The 14,279-nt window shown below is 43.7% G+C and overlaps 1 protein-coding gene across 2 annotated transcripts in view; it reads left to right on the top strand.

The window, feature by feature from the left end:
- The window catches only part of gpc5c (glypican 5c), a 96,917-nt gene extending 84,806 nt beyond the window's left edge, over window positions 1-12,111 (top strand). For both annotated transcript variants that reach the window (XM_085803663.1, XM_085803662.1), the window contains one exon: window positions 9,598-12,111. In XM_085803663.1, the coding sequence (XP_085659789.1) occupies window positions 9,598-9,785 (188 nt within the window). In that variant the 3' untranslated portion in view covers window positions 9,786-12,111. The remainder of the gene's footprint in view (window positions 1-9,597) is intronic.
- Window positions 12,112-14,279: the final 2,168 nt, after the last annotated feature.

Raw genomic sequence — 14,279 nt, 5'->3', positions numbered from 1 at the left:
GACCTGGACCGAGCCTGGGCCCCTTGGGACTGGCGTGTGTCGAGACCGGCTGGACAGCAGATGTCCCGGTGCGGATATTACCAGTAGAACTGCCATTTCCCTTAGCCTTTCATCTGAAGCTCAAGGGGCTGAGAGGGAGCTCCGCAGGGCAGAGTAGGGCTGGAGAAGAAGGAACAAGAGGATCAGAGACGGCTTTGGCAGGGCAGGGCGATGGTCTGGTTTGCGGATGGATGTGGGAGGAATGAGTCACAATTTCTCTCAGATATGCAGAATCATCTATTTGTTTTATACGACACTGCAAATAACATTGCATAAGTTTTCTTCGTATTTGCCCTGACAAATGTGAATGATTCTGAGAACTGTCAGAATCTTTCAAGTGGAACAATTACAGTGGTAATCCCTCACACTAAGATGTGTCCAAACCCATTTTCAGAAATTAAACTACTTAACAGATAGTCAATTTTCTTACAACTGCTGTATCAGACATTCATTGTTGTTATATCCTACCTCCTGCTGCCCCCATCCATCCCTTTTTAAACTATTTTCCACCTCGCCTTTCAGCCGTCTCCTCTTTTTGTCCTAGCTTGGCATATTCTGCCTTGTGGTTTTATGGCACTATGAGAGCATATTAGCTTGAAGGGCTCCCTAGGCGTGCGGTCATCAGTGGAGAATGGTTCTCATTAGTCGGCATCATCATTTCGTTTCTAAGCAGCGTCAGTGTGAGACCTTTATGACTGAGCCTCTCCAGCACACCTTTGGGACCCCGGTTGGGAAACACCAAGAATCTCTCGTATGGCAACAGGTTATAAACTAAAGGAAGTGGTGGGAATTACTACCTTGGAAGTGTAAAGTGAAAATGATTCATAGTATTCTGCATTTTGTATGGTTGCTATGAAGTTTACAAGCAAGGGGAGCAAGGAATGCCACTGACTCAGTGCTCTGATACCGTAACCATATAAAAGTCTTCACTTCAGTATCGCAGAAGGAGCTCTTATTCACTTATATAACAAGAAATCCTTACAACTTGTGCACGTTTCCAAGCAGTAAATGGCATTTTAAAGATGGTGTCCAGACTCATAAAGTGTTCTTTATTGAAAGCTGCAAATTCAGTGGATATGACTTCAATTTTATTGTGTGCCTAACACACTCGTACTTTCTGCCCCAGCCTCTAGTCAGGCTGATATTAAACTTGCGCGATGTCATTGGGACCAGACTTAATCACTACACAATGAATTTATGGAAATATTTTGTTGCTGCCTACACACACTAACAGACAGGCCCACAGCTGAGGCAACTTTGTAATGTCCCTAGTTTATTTGGGCTGCTTTATTAATGCTCATACTCAGGCTTCTCTGTCAGGGGTTGAGATGGGGATTGGATGGGAGGGTGGGTGTGCGGGGGTTGCATGAGTGACCTCCTTGACTCTCCTGCTTTGCCTGGAGCCCAACCCTGGCTACTAACACAGAAACTGGCATTCCTGCTGTAACACAGCACTGAGCAAATAAAGGCAGACATTCCATTGATATTGAAAAATACAGTTGAAGGATAAGCAGGGATGAGTCTGATCCTTTTTGTCTCATCTCAGCGTGGTATGCAGGGGGAAATACAAATTAGGTGAAGGGGAGAAGGAGAGAAAAGCGTGGAGGGACTCGGGATGGAATTTTCCCACTGAGGCAGGTACTTCTATCTCAAACTCAGACGATGCAAACTTTTGTTCTAAAGCAACACCATGATCGGAGTATCTGCAGAGGTGCATTAGCACTGCATGAGTGATCAGATAATGGAGGTTGGTGCTAATGAGCCAAATTTTATATTGACTACCTGCACTGTGACTGTGTGCAATCATATATGTGGATGTATCAAAGGGACACATACACAAGACTGGTCACTTCATTAAAAGCCTATGCTATTGACCAGCAGTGAGAACGACAAAGCCCTTCTCCTTTATCCATAATTGATTTGGCAATTAGAGCTGAACTCGCAACAGACTGCCAGGCCTGAGGGCTGGGAGGGGGCTGACCTCTCACTGCTTCAGCTGATTACAGATCAGATTGGAAGACCCGCTGACAGCGTACTTAATGTAGTGCACAGTTCTAATTTGATTCTGAAACTGCAGTCAGTTACGCAACCAAGAGTTTACATCAAAGTATTTGACTCGCCCCCATAAAATCAAACATTTATAACATCATGCCACTTTTTTTTTCTTCTTCTTTTCTAACCCACACAGATTTCTGAAAACACTTTGAAGTTGAAAAGGCAAGTATCACTTAGATCAGTTAAATTCGGAGGAGGCTGGTTTTCGTTCTATTCTCTGCGTCTTACTTTTATGTGGGCACTGCCAATGCTGCTCGGTGTCGCCGAGCAGGTTGTATCCAATGACAGTTTACACACTGTGAAGCATATTTTCCATACTTCAGCGTTTACAGCCCTCTGCGGAACCCGAACAAGAGCGGGCTCTGAAGCACCGAGTGTGTCATTGGATTCTTGACACTTCAGACAAAACTGTATAGAATCACTGGGAGAATCTGATTTGTCTTGAGACTGTGCTGATTCGCTGATTCCAGCGGGCAGGGATCCTTGTGTGGCGTGTTAAGTCGGCAGACATGCACAGCAACTGTGTCCCCCGAGCGCTTCCTGATGTGCACTTCCTCTTGACTATAATGGATGGCAATGAATTGTGTGTGAGTGTGTGTGTGTGTGTGTGTGAGAGAGAGAGAGTGAAACAATATGAATGTGAGTTTATCTCTGCATCCTTCACGCTTGTCTGTCCACAAGGACAATCTGACACCTGCCAATGCAATGAGGCATCTGGTGTTTGAGTGCACACAGGTGTGGTGTTAGGCGAGTGTGTGTTTGTGTGTGTGTGTGTGTCTCAGCGCTGATATCATCCAAATGAGTGTTCTGGTGGGAAAGCAGCGTATGTGCCTCTTTGAGATGGAGACTTGTGCTGGGCCTTTAACTCCTCCTGTTGCATAGAGGCTGCTTTCTCCTCAGGATCCCCCCTCCATCTTGAAAATCTGTCCCATTGACTGGTGGAGGTCACTGTCCTCCCAGGGCCCCTTTAGCCTATTTGTTTCTGTGTGTATGTGTTTGTGTGTCGAGGGGAGTAAATCTTAATCTTGCCAAGGAGCTTAATAGTCTTGTACAGCCAAGAATCGCACTTGGTAGATTCCATTGCGCTGATCCCCGCTCCAGAGTTGCCATGCTGCCGTGCCCGTTGCTAGGTTAGCTGTAGGCTCCAATGTGTACCCCACCGGTACCCCTGTATTTTTGGCCCTTTAGCCCCTCGAGTGGCCTGCCAGAGACCCCGTACCAGTCCTGGATTCCCTATACAGGTTGCCTGTGAACCAGAAGGACAGTTCCCAGAGAAGTGAGTCTGTGTGAGATTCAGATTCAGTGTGTAACTTAGAATACAGAATAGGGAGATTAGTTTTTGATGGGGTAGGAGCCCCTGCCTGACATGGGACCACATAAAGAGTGAACTGTGGACAAAAACAGCACCGAGATGAATGGCCAGTCATGAACTGTGTGAATGCATCCTTCCCTTCTCTCCACCCTCTAACCTTACCACTCTTTGTAAGAAACTGTATGTGAAAAAGAGATAAGGGAGCACTGTGTGGGCGTTTGGGAAGGTAAATGTCCGTGTGCGAGACAGTGAAAGAGAGCCCGTAAAAACTATTGTGACTCAGAGAGTTTTCTCCTGGGTCTCAATGGCTCTGCTGATGTACCAAATACTGTCGACACTCCTGATCAATTGCCACCAAGAGCAGCATCCGTCTTTTATTGGTGTCCAAAGGTCTGATCAGAGAGAGACTGATGTATCTGTGCTGTTGGTTACACTGGCTTTACCTGAGAATAGAAATGGCAAAAATATGTGTTCATGATTGACTTTATTTATCATATTTGTAGAACTCATCTACTCTTTAGCCTGAAAGGAGGTGTAAAAGTGTAAACAGTTCCAAGTAAAATCTACAGACATGAAACTTTAAAGCTTATTTGGATATGTGCCTGTACTAAAAGGGAGTGGTAGAACATTGTGTCTGTCTCCTCTCTTTTCATTTGGGAAACGGAGTGCCTCCTGTTCTCAGAGGGATAGATGGCAAGAGGCAAATATCTGGCAAAGGTCACGCATCAGGGTGGATCAGAGGGGAATGATCTGTTCCTGTTAAAGTCAACAGAGACTAAAAGTACAAACAGTTCTGCTGCTCGTGAAAAACGGTGAACAGGTGAGCCTACGTTTTCAAAGACATATCGGCTGCTGCGTTTGTTTTACCACAAATGAATCATTTTGCAAATCAACAGTGTCATTATTCAGCAGCTTGGCAGAGCTGTCGCAGGGGAAAGGGAGGAACAGTTGGATAAAGTGTACCTCTGTTGTCCCTGAGGCACGCTCACAAGTCTTGAACTGAAGCTGCAACCAAGCACACGCTCCACTAATTCAGACAACATGTCTGTGTGCATATTAACACGCACAAATCTTTTCATCTGTGCGCAGGCTCACATGTATGTTTGCCCGTTTGAGTGTTAAAAAAAGAAGAGGTTAAAGGTCACCTCTCCTAATAAAACATCGCCGTGAGACAAATCCAGCGGCCTTGTCAAAACTCAGCACCATGAGCTGCTTTACAGCCCCGACGCCTCCCGCATCCATCTCCCCATCATCCGCTTAGCAGAGAGGAAAACCTCCAAGGTCAAGGTGTGAGCCCAGAGAGAGGAAGATTGAGAATGAGAGAGCGAGGAGGAGCAAGTTACTGACCTCCACCCGCTACCCACCACCTCCACCGCACTCCCTTGATGTGCCATAAATCGAAGCTCTACCTTTCTGACCATCTCTATAATTATACACAGCAGGGAGAGGGGCGAGAGCAACCGCACATGCTTTAAAGTTAATGTTAAAAGTCTTGTTTTTACACGTGCTATTTATGTTGGAGTTATGTTACAACACTGAGAGACCCTACAACACAGTTGTACTGTAGATTGATTTTAATTCAGTGAAATAACAGAATTAAGCAGCACAATTGAGCCGAACAGACCGCACATCTGTGTTTGTAACGGCTGCAGGTCTGTGCTTAGTCTGGAGAAGCTGCCTTGTCATGTTGATAGCATATAGTATGACAACCTGCTAAGCCCCAGTATACAGTAGCACCATTCCTCACTGGATTACAGCTCTGCAGCTAGTGTTCTGCCAAGAGTCCCATGGAGACTTGCACATACACACACACACACAAATGCACAACACATATACACACTGGGTTAACTCATTGGATTTGTCCCTTAGTAAACTCTGTGCCCTGTTGCACCGGGACTGCTGCTCCTCTAAGCCTCCTCTAAGAGTGTGCGTATACTTTTTTCTTTTTTTTTTTTAATGCTTCCATTTGTGATGTGTGGTTGTTTGCATCTATACTGTTACGAGTGTGTCTTCTGGTCAATGCATGACATGCTGAGGAAAAGAGAGACTAAATCTTATCAGTTGAAGACAGAGGCAGGATTGTTCGGGAACAGTTTTGCTTCTTCCCTTTGCATAGATTCAAGGATTTAGACTGTGTGGCAGCAGTGGCTGTGTGCTGGCAAACCAGAGGAGAGGCAAGAGGGAAAGAGAGAGGAAGGAGAGCAGCAGAATAAAATTGACATGGCTGCCCAGACAACCATCATGCAATTTTCTGTCCCTCAGAATTTTTTCCAAAGAAGTGATGGCCAAGGCGTTTGTTATTCCTCCCACTCACCTTCCAACCCTTATTCCTCCCTTCCTCTCTCCCTCCCCTCCAATCCCTCCTTCCTTTTGGCCAGAGCCCGAGGTCCACCTCTTCCTCAGTGCCGTGGCCAGGCTTGTTAGAAGCAGCTGTTGTTGCTCCTTGGCCAGTGGGAAATGGAGGCTCCTCCAAACACACAAGCTGCCCATCTGGAGAGGCATTAATGGCAAAGGACACTATGAACCATTTCTCACACAGTCAGCCAACACAGAGGTCAACAAGGTGGAGGAGAGGGGGGGGGGGGGGGGGTTTGTACTGTACGTTATGAAGGTGACATGGTGGATGTTCTAATGTATCCCACATCGTCTTTCACTCCATGGCCCTGTCTAACACACACTTTAATGACAAATAAAAGCTACCACAACCCATTCTTTATACTTGTATAGGGGCACACACACACACATATACACACTTCACATTAAATGTCTCAGCACTCAGGCTCTATTTGTCTCTTGGGTTTGCTTTGCCCTGTTCCTGTTTTTCACTGTCACTCTTTGTCACCTATTACAAAGCTTTTTACCAATCAAATCGCATTTGTCTTTTACTGGTAGAGAACGTATGTCACCAACTGTTGAACGCTGTCATGATGGGAGAGGCATGTCAATGAGGCATCCCGCAGCCTTGATACAGGTGACGACAGACATTCATCTTCTTCATACTGGAAAGACAAACTAACTGTTTTCTTCTTCTTGCCCTTTACGTCATCTTTCACTCCCTCCCACCCTCTGTTTTTCTATCTTGCTTGTTCTCCTGCCTTATTTGGAGGATTTACACATGAGCCAGCTTATGAAGCACGGCTTATGTGCTAACATTGTCTCATTATGACAACAACACTACATTCCATTATGCTGCTGCCCTCCTGGGTTTTCACTTTTTTTCTGCCTCAGGTTGTTGAATACTTTTAGGGACTTTTTCTATTTCAATAGCTCTCTGTTTTTTTTTCTCAAGTTTCTACTGCATCCACTGTTTCTCTTTTATTACTTGGATAAAACTCTTACAGTATGACAGAATATCCCCTATATTATGTGATTAACAATTTAAAAGACACCAGACCAAATTTTTGGACCAAATAGATGGAAAAGAAATATTAGATAAATAGGATAAGTTAATACAGCACACAATTCCTGGCCTTTATTAACTGTGTGGGAAGGTTTCCCCTGAGAACGTATTCATGGTCAATCTGCCAAAATAAATGTGGAGAACTGCTTAAAAATGCTCCATTGTTGAAAAGAAACTCCTCCAAGATAAACATGGCACAGCACATTATTACATTTTAGGATAAAATGACAACTATGTTATAAAATTTGACTGCACCTGTCAATGTTTTGGAAAACTTCCCTTCCCCTGTTTCACAACAGATGGTCATCTGTTTTCAAGACTTCAGCAATGTCCTCTTTAAGAATTGTTTAAATCGATGTAAAAACATATTTTCTGTATAAAAGAAAATATTTCAGACTAAACTACCACAGTGCCACTGCACTGATCCATCCATGAAGTGAAATTCTGACTGCTTATTTTGGGTCTGGGTCAGGACAGCAGCACATGAGGACAGCTCACCAGGCATGTGCACCATCTCCGTGTGGAGGAAGCAGGAACACTATCTGGTTGGGAAACTTAATCTGCCTTACATGTTCTGGGTCTGAACCGCCAGGGCTGGCGTGGTACACAGTGTGAGCTTTGTCTTGTTTATTTATGTATTTGTCGCATCAGATGCAATTTTGATAAACATTTCAAAGTATATTAGATTCTTATGATTCTCCCACAGCATGCACTCCAGGTTATGCCAAATTTGGCTTTGCCCAAAAATGGAGCTGGTTAGCTGATTAGTTTATTACGCATTGATTTCTCTGCCTTGTAAATTCATTTTATTGCATCCAGTTTTGTTTAATATCAGAGATCTCAAAGCATTCCAACACCATGCACCACCTACCTTATATGAAAAAAGACACTTTAACTAGTTGGCAGCACTGTTGTCTGTGCTGTAATTGGTTGTTCTGGCAAGGACCTGTTCCAATAATTAGCCAGTTGGTTAGCCTGCAGTGGAGCAGTATTAGTGTTGTGTTGGCCCATTCAAATGCTGTTTTCTGACATCTCCCTGATGAGATGCAGCCCATTTCCATTGAAACAATAACAGCAATCTGATTTGGGATAAATGATGTCTTTGTCTATTGTCTTCTGGAACAACAAAAACCATTGGCATGTGAAACACTTCTCTCTAGAGCCCTGCCTAGCCCCATTCAGACTTGCATACACATAAAAGCCAAGTGCACAATAGGGATGGGTTACACATTCTCAGTTCTGCAAAAGGGATCACACATTACTATGAATTTTGTGACAGAAAAAAAAAATCATATTGCATGACAACTTTAAAAGGGCAGCAAATGTTGATTGATCTCAGAGAAGTGATCACATAACATATGTAAAGCTCTTACACAGAGTTCTCTGAAACTTGGGGGGTTTTATGTGAGCACAACATCTCATAACCTTTCACACACCTGGCTGTCACATTGTTTGACAGCTAAGTCACCACTGAGGGGCAGCTTGAACTGTATATAATTAGACGGCTGAACTCTAGACAGACACACTGGTGTGAATCATTGAAAACTTGGCCTGTTTATGCGACAGTGGCAGCTTGAAGAGACACTTTGACACGGCGCTTTGGCATTGTCAGTGCTGATAACAAGCTCTCCCCCCTCTCACAACACACGCACAGTCATTCTATCCTTCACCCTTGTCTCTATTTGTTTCTTCCATATGGGTGCAAACTAAATCTATTGCACGTGTTAAGTTCTAAGTGGTGCAGGTTAATGGGAATTTGATTGCGAGTGTGTGGTGCACTTCCTGTGACGGGGGTGGTAATGTGTCTCTAATCCAATCATGTGCGTATTTGGTCAGGGTTGGGCTTTGGTCCGCGTGGGATCCATAAAGAGGAGTGGAAACAAGGTTGGGTAACGAGCAGATGGAATTAATTTCCTTTCAATATCAGGGAAACCAGCACATTGTCACCACCCAAAGGAAAAGCGAGATGACGGGAAGAAAGAGGTTCGTTCAGAGCCGCAGCGGTGTGGCGTGAGGATTGAAGTTGGGGAGAGACTGGAAGAACAGCAGGGGGTAGAGGCATGAGGGAAGTCCCTTTTCTAAGGAAAGCTGGGATTTGACCGACGTCAGCAAGAGTGGGTTTGTACGAATGTGCGTGAAACTTTTCTATGAAGTGTTTGTGGGGACGGTGATAGAAAGGGTGCTTAATGTCAGCTCTACCCTCATCAACCTGATTTATCTCTGATTGGCTGTAATGACACGGCGAGGGCTGTCCATCATCTGCTGCTGGAGATTAGACAGCCTGTCAGTCCCCAATAATGATGTACGTCTGTAGCTGGAGTTCAGTTTTTATTATATTATGTCCGTGTGGGGTAGAAACACAAACTGTGTATTGCAGCACAAGTTCGATGTGTGTGGCTTGTGAACAAAAGGATTTAAAATTAAGTTGGTAGCTGAAGAGTAATCTAGTAGCGCTGTGGATACATTTCTGAATTATTTTAGAGCACTCTTCAAAAAGAAAAAGAGAAAATTATGAATGTGATCGACTGAAGCATCCACAGCTGTGCTCCTTCTCACGTACGTTATGAACAGACATAATCATGCATCATTTTTCTGTCTGATTGTTTTTGAATATCCCAGGAATGAGGTGATGGGAATGGTGATTGGAGATGATGAGCCTCTAATGTACAATTTTACAAGCCCAAAGGACTCGGAACAATAAAGCAGGTTACCATTATTCCCGTGATGTGCCAAACCATTTATCTGAGTCTGTCTCTCTCCTCCCTTCTCCCCTCCTGTCTATCTCTTACAGCACATACAGAAGTCTCCAGCGAAGGGAAGCCCATCGGGAGACAGGCTGGAGGTGACAGCCCACCCGAGAACTCTTCCAGGCCCCCCTCAGTGAAGGTGAGGGGGGGCTCGCCGTCTGCCAGCTGGGCACAACCATGGAGCCTTGCACTGCTCTTAGCAGCACTTTGCTTGCAGTGGACCCTATTCTGATGCCAGCACCATCTGTGAACCCCCCCCCCCCCCCTCCTTTACATGTACATGCAGACACTCATATCATATAAATCACACGTAGTATCCTTACTCCTGTCCTCGACCTGCACGGATGGATCGTAAAGATGGAAGAAGGAAAACAAGATGGAGACGGAAGAGAGGAGGACACCATTGTAGGAGACTGTAGATTGGGGGGGGGGGACTTGCAGGAATTTCTTGTCCTGCAGCATCACCAATGTGGACGATCGAACAAGCTGATCCCATGCACGCTCGTCTACAAAGATTATGCCTGCTGCTTCCACTCGGCTGTTCTGGGACTAGATATGAGTGTGCGTGTGTGTGTGTATACAAAATGCCAATATAGGCCTACAGCTCCTACTGTAACTCCACTCATAAACACACACGATTTGTAGTTCAGGGCAGGACATCATCATTTCTGATTTTACTTAAAAACCACTTACACACTTATAGACTCACTTACATGTCTTTTACATATACAGTACCAACGCAGCCATCTTGTTTTGTTTGGTTTTTTTGTACTGCTGGATTTTACTTATCCTCTCAGGCTAAAAATCCTCATCATAGCCATTTGCCAGCCAGCCAGAAGAAATCACGCTCAATAAAAAAAAAAAAAAAAAGAAGAAGAAGAAGGAAAAACTCCACTCATTTTCTTTTGGAGGATTAAGGAATGCATGATAGATTGATAGATCAATCCCAGGTGCCTGGCCCAGAACAGCAGATTTGATGTACTCTAATGACTGTGTACCTTGGCAGGGATTAGAACGTAATGAGTTCACAGGTAGAGCACGGGCACACTTGCACGGCTGAACACAGACAAACTAGGTGTGTATAGTATGTAACTGTATATAGGCGGAAAGATTTGATGGCGTGTACTAGGTTCTGATTCTGCAAAAAGCTCTTAACTGATTTAGCTGAATGGGTTGTTTTTTTTTTCATTTTCAACCAGCTGTGAATGGACTATGCTTGTCTGTCCATACTACATAGAAAACAATGCAAAAAATGTAGAGAGATGTCATTTGTATAAGAAACAAAGCAGGAATGTGCATCAGTTTTCAACCCCAAATCCTATGGACAAATTGTGGACGAGTCTGTACGTTGTTGATTTGACGATGATTTGATGTTTATCATGCATCCAGTTTTGTGTGTTTGCTTGTTGAATTGCACATTAATGCATGTATCGCCTGCCAGGTTCTCAAAGTCATTATGATGGGATCAGGTCCTTCTTCAGACAGCATAAAATACAAATATCCGAGAATCTTTTACCTATGATGGTTCACTGATGGCATGACATCAGGTTTGACCTTTCCCGGATACATTGCACACACAAAACAAACGCAAAAAAAAATATCTTGAGTATTTTAACAAATGGGTGCATCTATTGTTTGATCTGGTACAGTGGTAGCCATTGTATAAGTCATGGGTTTTATCATGTGTTTTGTCCTGTATTGAACTTTTTTTTTTTTTCATTCAGCAAACAAACAAGCAAAATAAGCTCAAAGTCCTGCACACCATTCCTTGGAATTCCATTAGTTAAAGAGAAAATTGTTATTTGTTTTCGATGATTCCTCATGGGGGATGGAACAAAAGGAAATTTCAACAACAATGGAAAAAAAGCAACTTCTACAATGGCTTCCTCTGTATACCAATTTTCTTTCTTGTGTAGATAAGGATTTTGTACGTACAGATGCTGGTACAGCAGAGTACCTGTGTGAATGAGGATGAGGATGATGAATGTATGATGATTGCTATGCAAATGCGTTATTAAAGCTGACTATGCCCTATGTACAAGCTACATAGACAAAGTATCTAAGCTAAAAAGAAAAAAGGTCTACACACTTACAGGTTGACATGGGTCTATGAGCAGTGATATACCTCTTTCATTAACAAGCCTTGGTTGTAAACGACTTTTCTTGTCGTTAATGAGAAGTAATTCACCTTGAACTCTGCCTGGCAGTGCAAAGAGGATGGCCTGCTTAACTACACACACAAACACATACAACTATACATTAATTGCCTGCAGTTAATGGAGAATGACAATGACTACAGATGTAAACGGTTCCAGTTTAAATGTGTCACATGTTGTGTTCTATAACCATTTGTTTAGTTCATATGATTTCCTCCATGTATGTTTTGTTCCAGACTGGCGTTCATTACACCCACAGGTCACTTACAGCCCTATACCCTCGCATGTGTATAAATGTACATATTTTAAGTCATTTACCATTTGTTTTGTGTCTCATTTCCTCTCTTTTGTATCAGTATGATACGGTGTAGCTGGGCTCTATTAAAGGTGCTCTGCTTTTTTTTGCTCGTCTCTACAGCCTCTCCTTGAAGATTAGCCAGTCACAACAGACGTTGGTTAATTAAAAACATAGAATTGCTGGGACAAGGTGTTTATTAAAGGGCCTGTGCACTCATATAGTAACACACCCACACCACACAGGTGTTGTTATTTCTCATTAATCCTCTTCTCAGGACTGTGTGGCCACGCTTGGTTGACCTTTCCTTTGTGCTGTTGTTAGATGGAGACAACCTACGTCTTTGTTTTCTCTATTGATCTGTTAATTATCATCACTTTTTTTTTAAAAATATGTAATTCTACGCAAGCAAATCTCCACCCAACCTTAACCTGGGGGAGAGTTTAATGAACCATGACAGGTGAAGACACCTGTGTGGGTGAGAAGGCTTTTAAATATTTCATGTTGACACTGCACATGTTGCCCCTGTGCTCAAAAAAAGAATATAATAAAAGGAGTGACAGTGAGGTGGCTTATTCCAGTGATACTTTCTGAGCCTTCTGTGTTATTTGTGTCTTAAATGTGGGTCCAGAGCCATGAGGCAGTTAGCATAGCATAAAGGCAAGCAAACATGCAGAAACACTGAACTTGGCTCACACCAAAGTTCAAACCTCTAAAGCTTAGCACATTACGGTATATCTAATTTGATATCCAAGACTCCTGGAAGTCACTGTGACCTGCCAAGAAACAGGTACAGCATGCAACTCCCTGTAGCGGCACACCCTGTCAGTCTAAAATTATGAATTGTGCATGGATTAAACAAACAAGTTTGTGAGCGTTGGAGGAGCCTGTAGATGTGTTGTGTGTTACGGGAGTGAGCCAGACTAGCTGTTAACGCAGACTAAGTTAACGACCTCATTCTTAATAGATACAGTATAGTCCTGCTCATCTAATTCTGCAAGTAAGGCTATTTCCACGGATGATTAAGTATCTTGAAACCAGAAAGTGTAAGTAACATGACTACATTTGCACTGTCATGCGTCTTGTCCCTGAAAAGACATCACTTTCATCGACCATACTTGTTGCTGGTCAGCAGGAGAGCAGGCCTGAGTTATGAGGGCGTAGGCAGGGCAAGCCGTCTCAGTCTGACCTTCTCTATTTGCATCCAGGAAGCCTCTTGTTAAACATATCTGTGTGTTTGCACCAGGAATAGAGGCAGAGGGAGTGTGAGAGCGCAGAGGACATGAATAGGCATGGTGCTGGAAAGGACCGCGACAGACAGTCCGTTGTGATGACAGCGGCGTCGACAGTGACAGTTTGCTCGCTCAGCTGATGTTCGCCTGACCCCTTTGGCTGGAAACTTTGCGTGTTCATGAGCTAAAATGGCCCTGAATTAGTCTGTGCTGTCATCTGCAATGTTTGCATCACTGTTTGTTGACCTTGGCTATACTGTAGGAGTGTTTTTATGCATTATTTTAGCATTACCGAATAAAGCCCAATAAGTCACACAGGCATACAATAGGAATGAGGCAAACTTTTAAAAAAGTAACCTTCAAATGTCTCTTTTTCCTCTGCAGTAATTATAAAAGCATTTGATGGCAATGTATCAGGCGACAGTGGCCCTCCAAGTCTTACCACACCTCTCACTGTTTTAGCCATCAGCCTGAGAGCGCATACCCTAATAGCACTTTCCTGGCTAAAGCGCATAATGCCCATGAGCTCTTTCTCACTCTCTTTGTCTCACTCTCACAGACGTGCACTTTCATGAACACAAAAATCATCAGAAAAAAGCCACACTGATGATCTCATTCACACGCCATATCCCGCAGTCGTGCACTTCCAATCGCACCCGGACCGTATTTGATCCTTGGGAGTCTATTTCATGCTTGTTGCTGTGAAACTGAGTGTCTGGCTATAGCTGCAGACGAGAGCAGACCGAGTGCCTATTCCAAGGATATCGTGCCTCCTCTTTGCCTGAGCTGTAATTGGGCTGCATTGTCCCTGCCTGACAAAACCAAAGCTGTCTGTCGTCCTTTAATAACCTCCGCTGACTGACGCAGAAAGCCATGGATGACTTTAAAATATGGACAATAATGGGAGCAAACTCGGGCACTGAGAGAGAGTTAGTCTGACAATTACTTTCAGCAGAGTTTTCTAACCAAAGTCCACTTTGTAGAAAACATTTTAATGTCTCCAAAATTGGTATAGACAACGCAGTGTATTATACTGTACGTAC

The sequence above is a fragment of the Trachurus japonicus genome, chromosome 17, assembly GCF_045865225.1.
Source record: "Trachurus japonicus isolate A0001 chromosome 17, Traja_1.0".
In the NCBI taxonomy this organism is placed as follows: domain Eukaryota; kingdom Metazoa; phylum Chordata; class Actinopteri; order Carangiformes; family Carangidae; genus Trachurus; species Trachurus japonicus.
The sequence above is the reverse complement of the archived record's forward strand: the minus strand, read 5'-3'. Positions and strand labels throughout refer to the sequence as shown.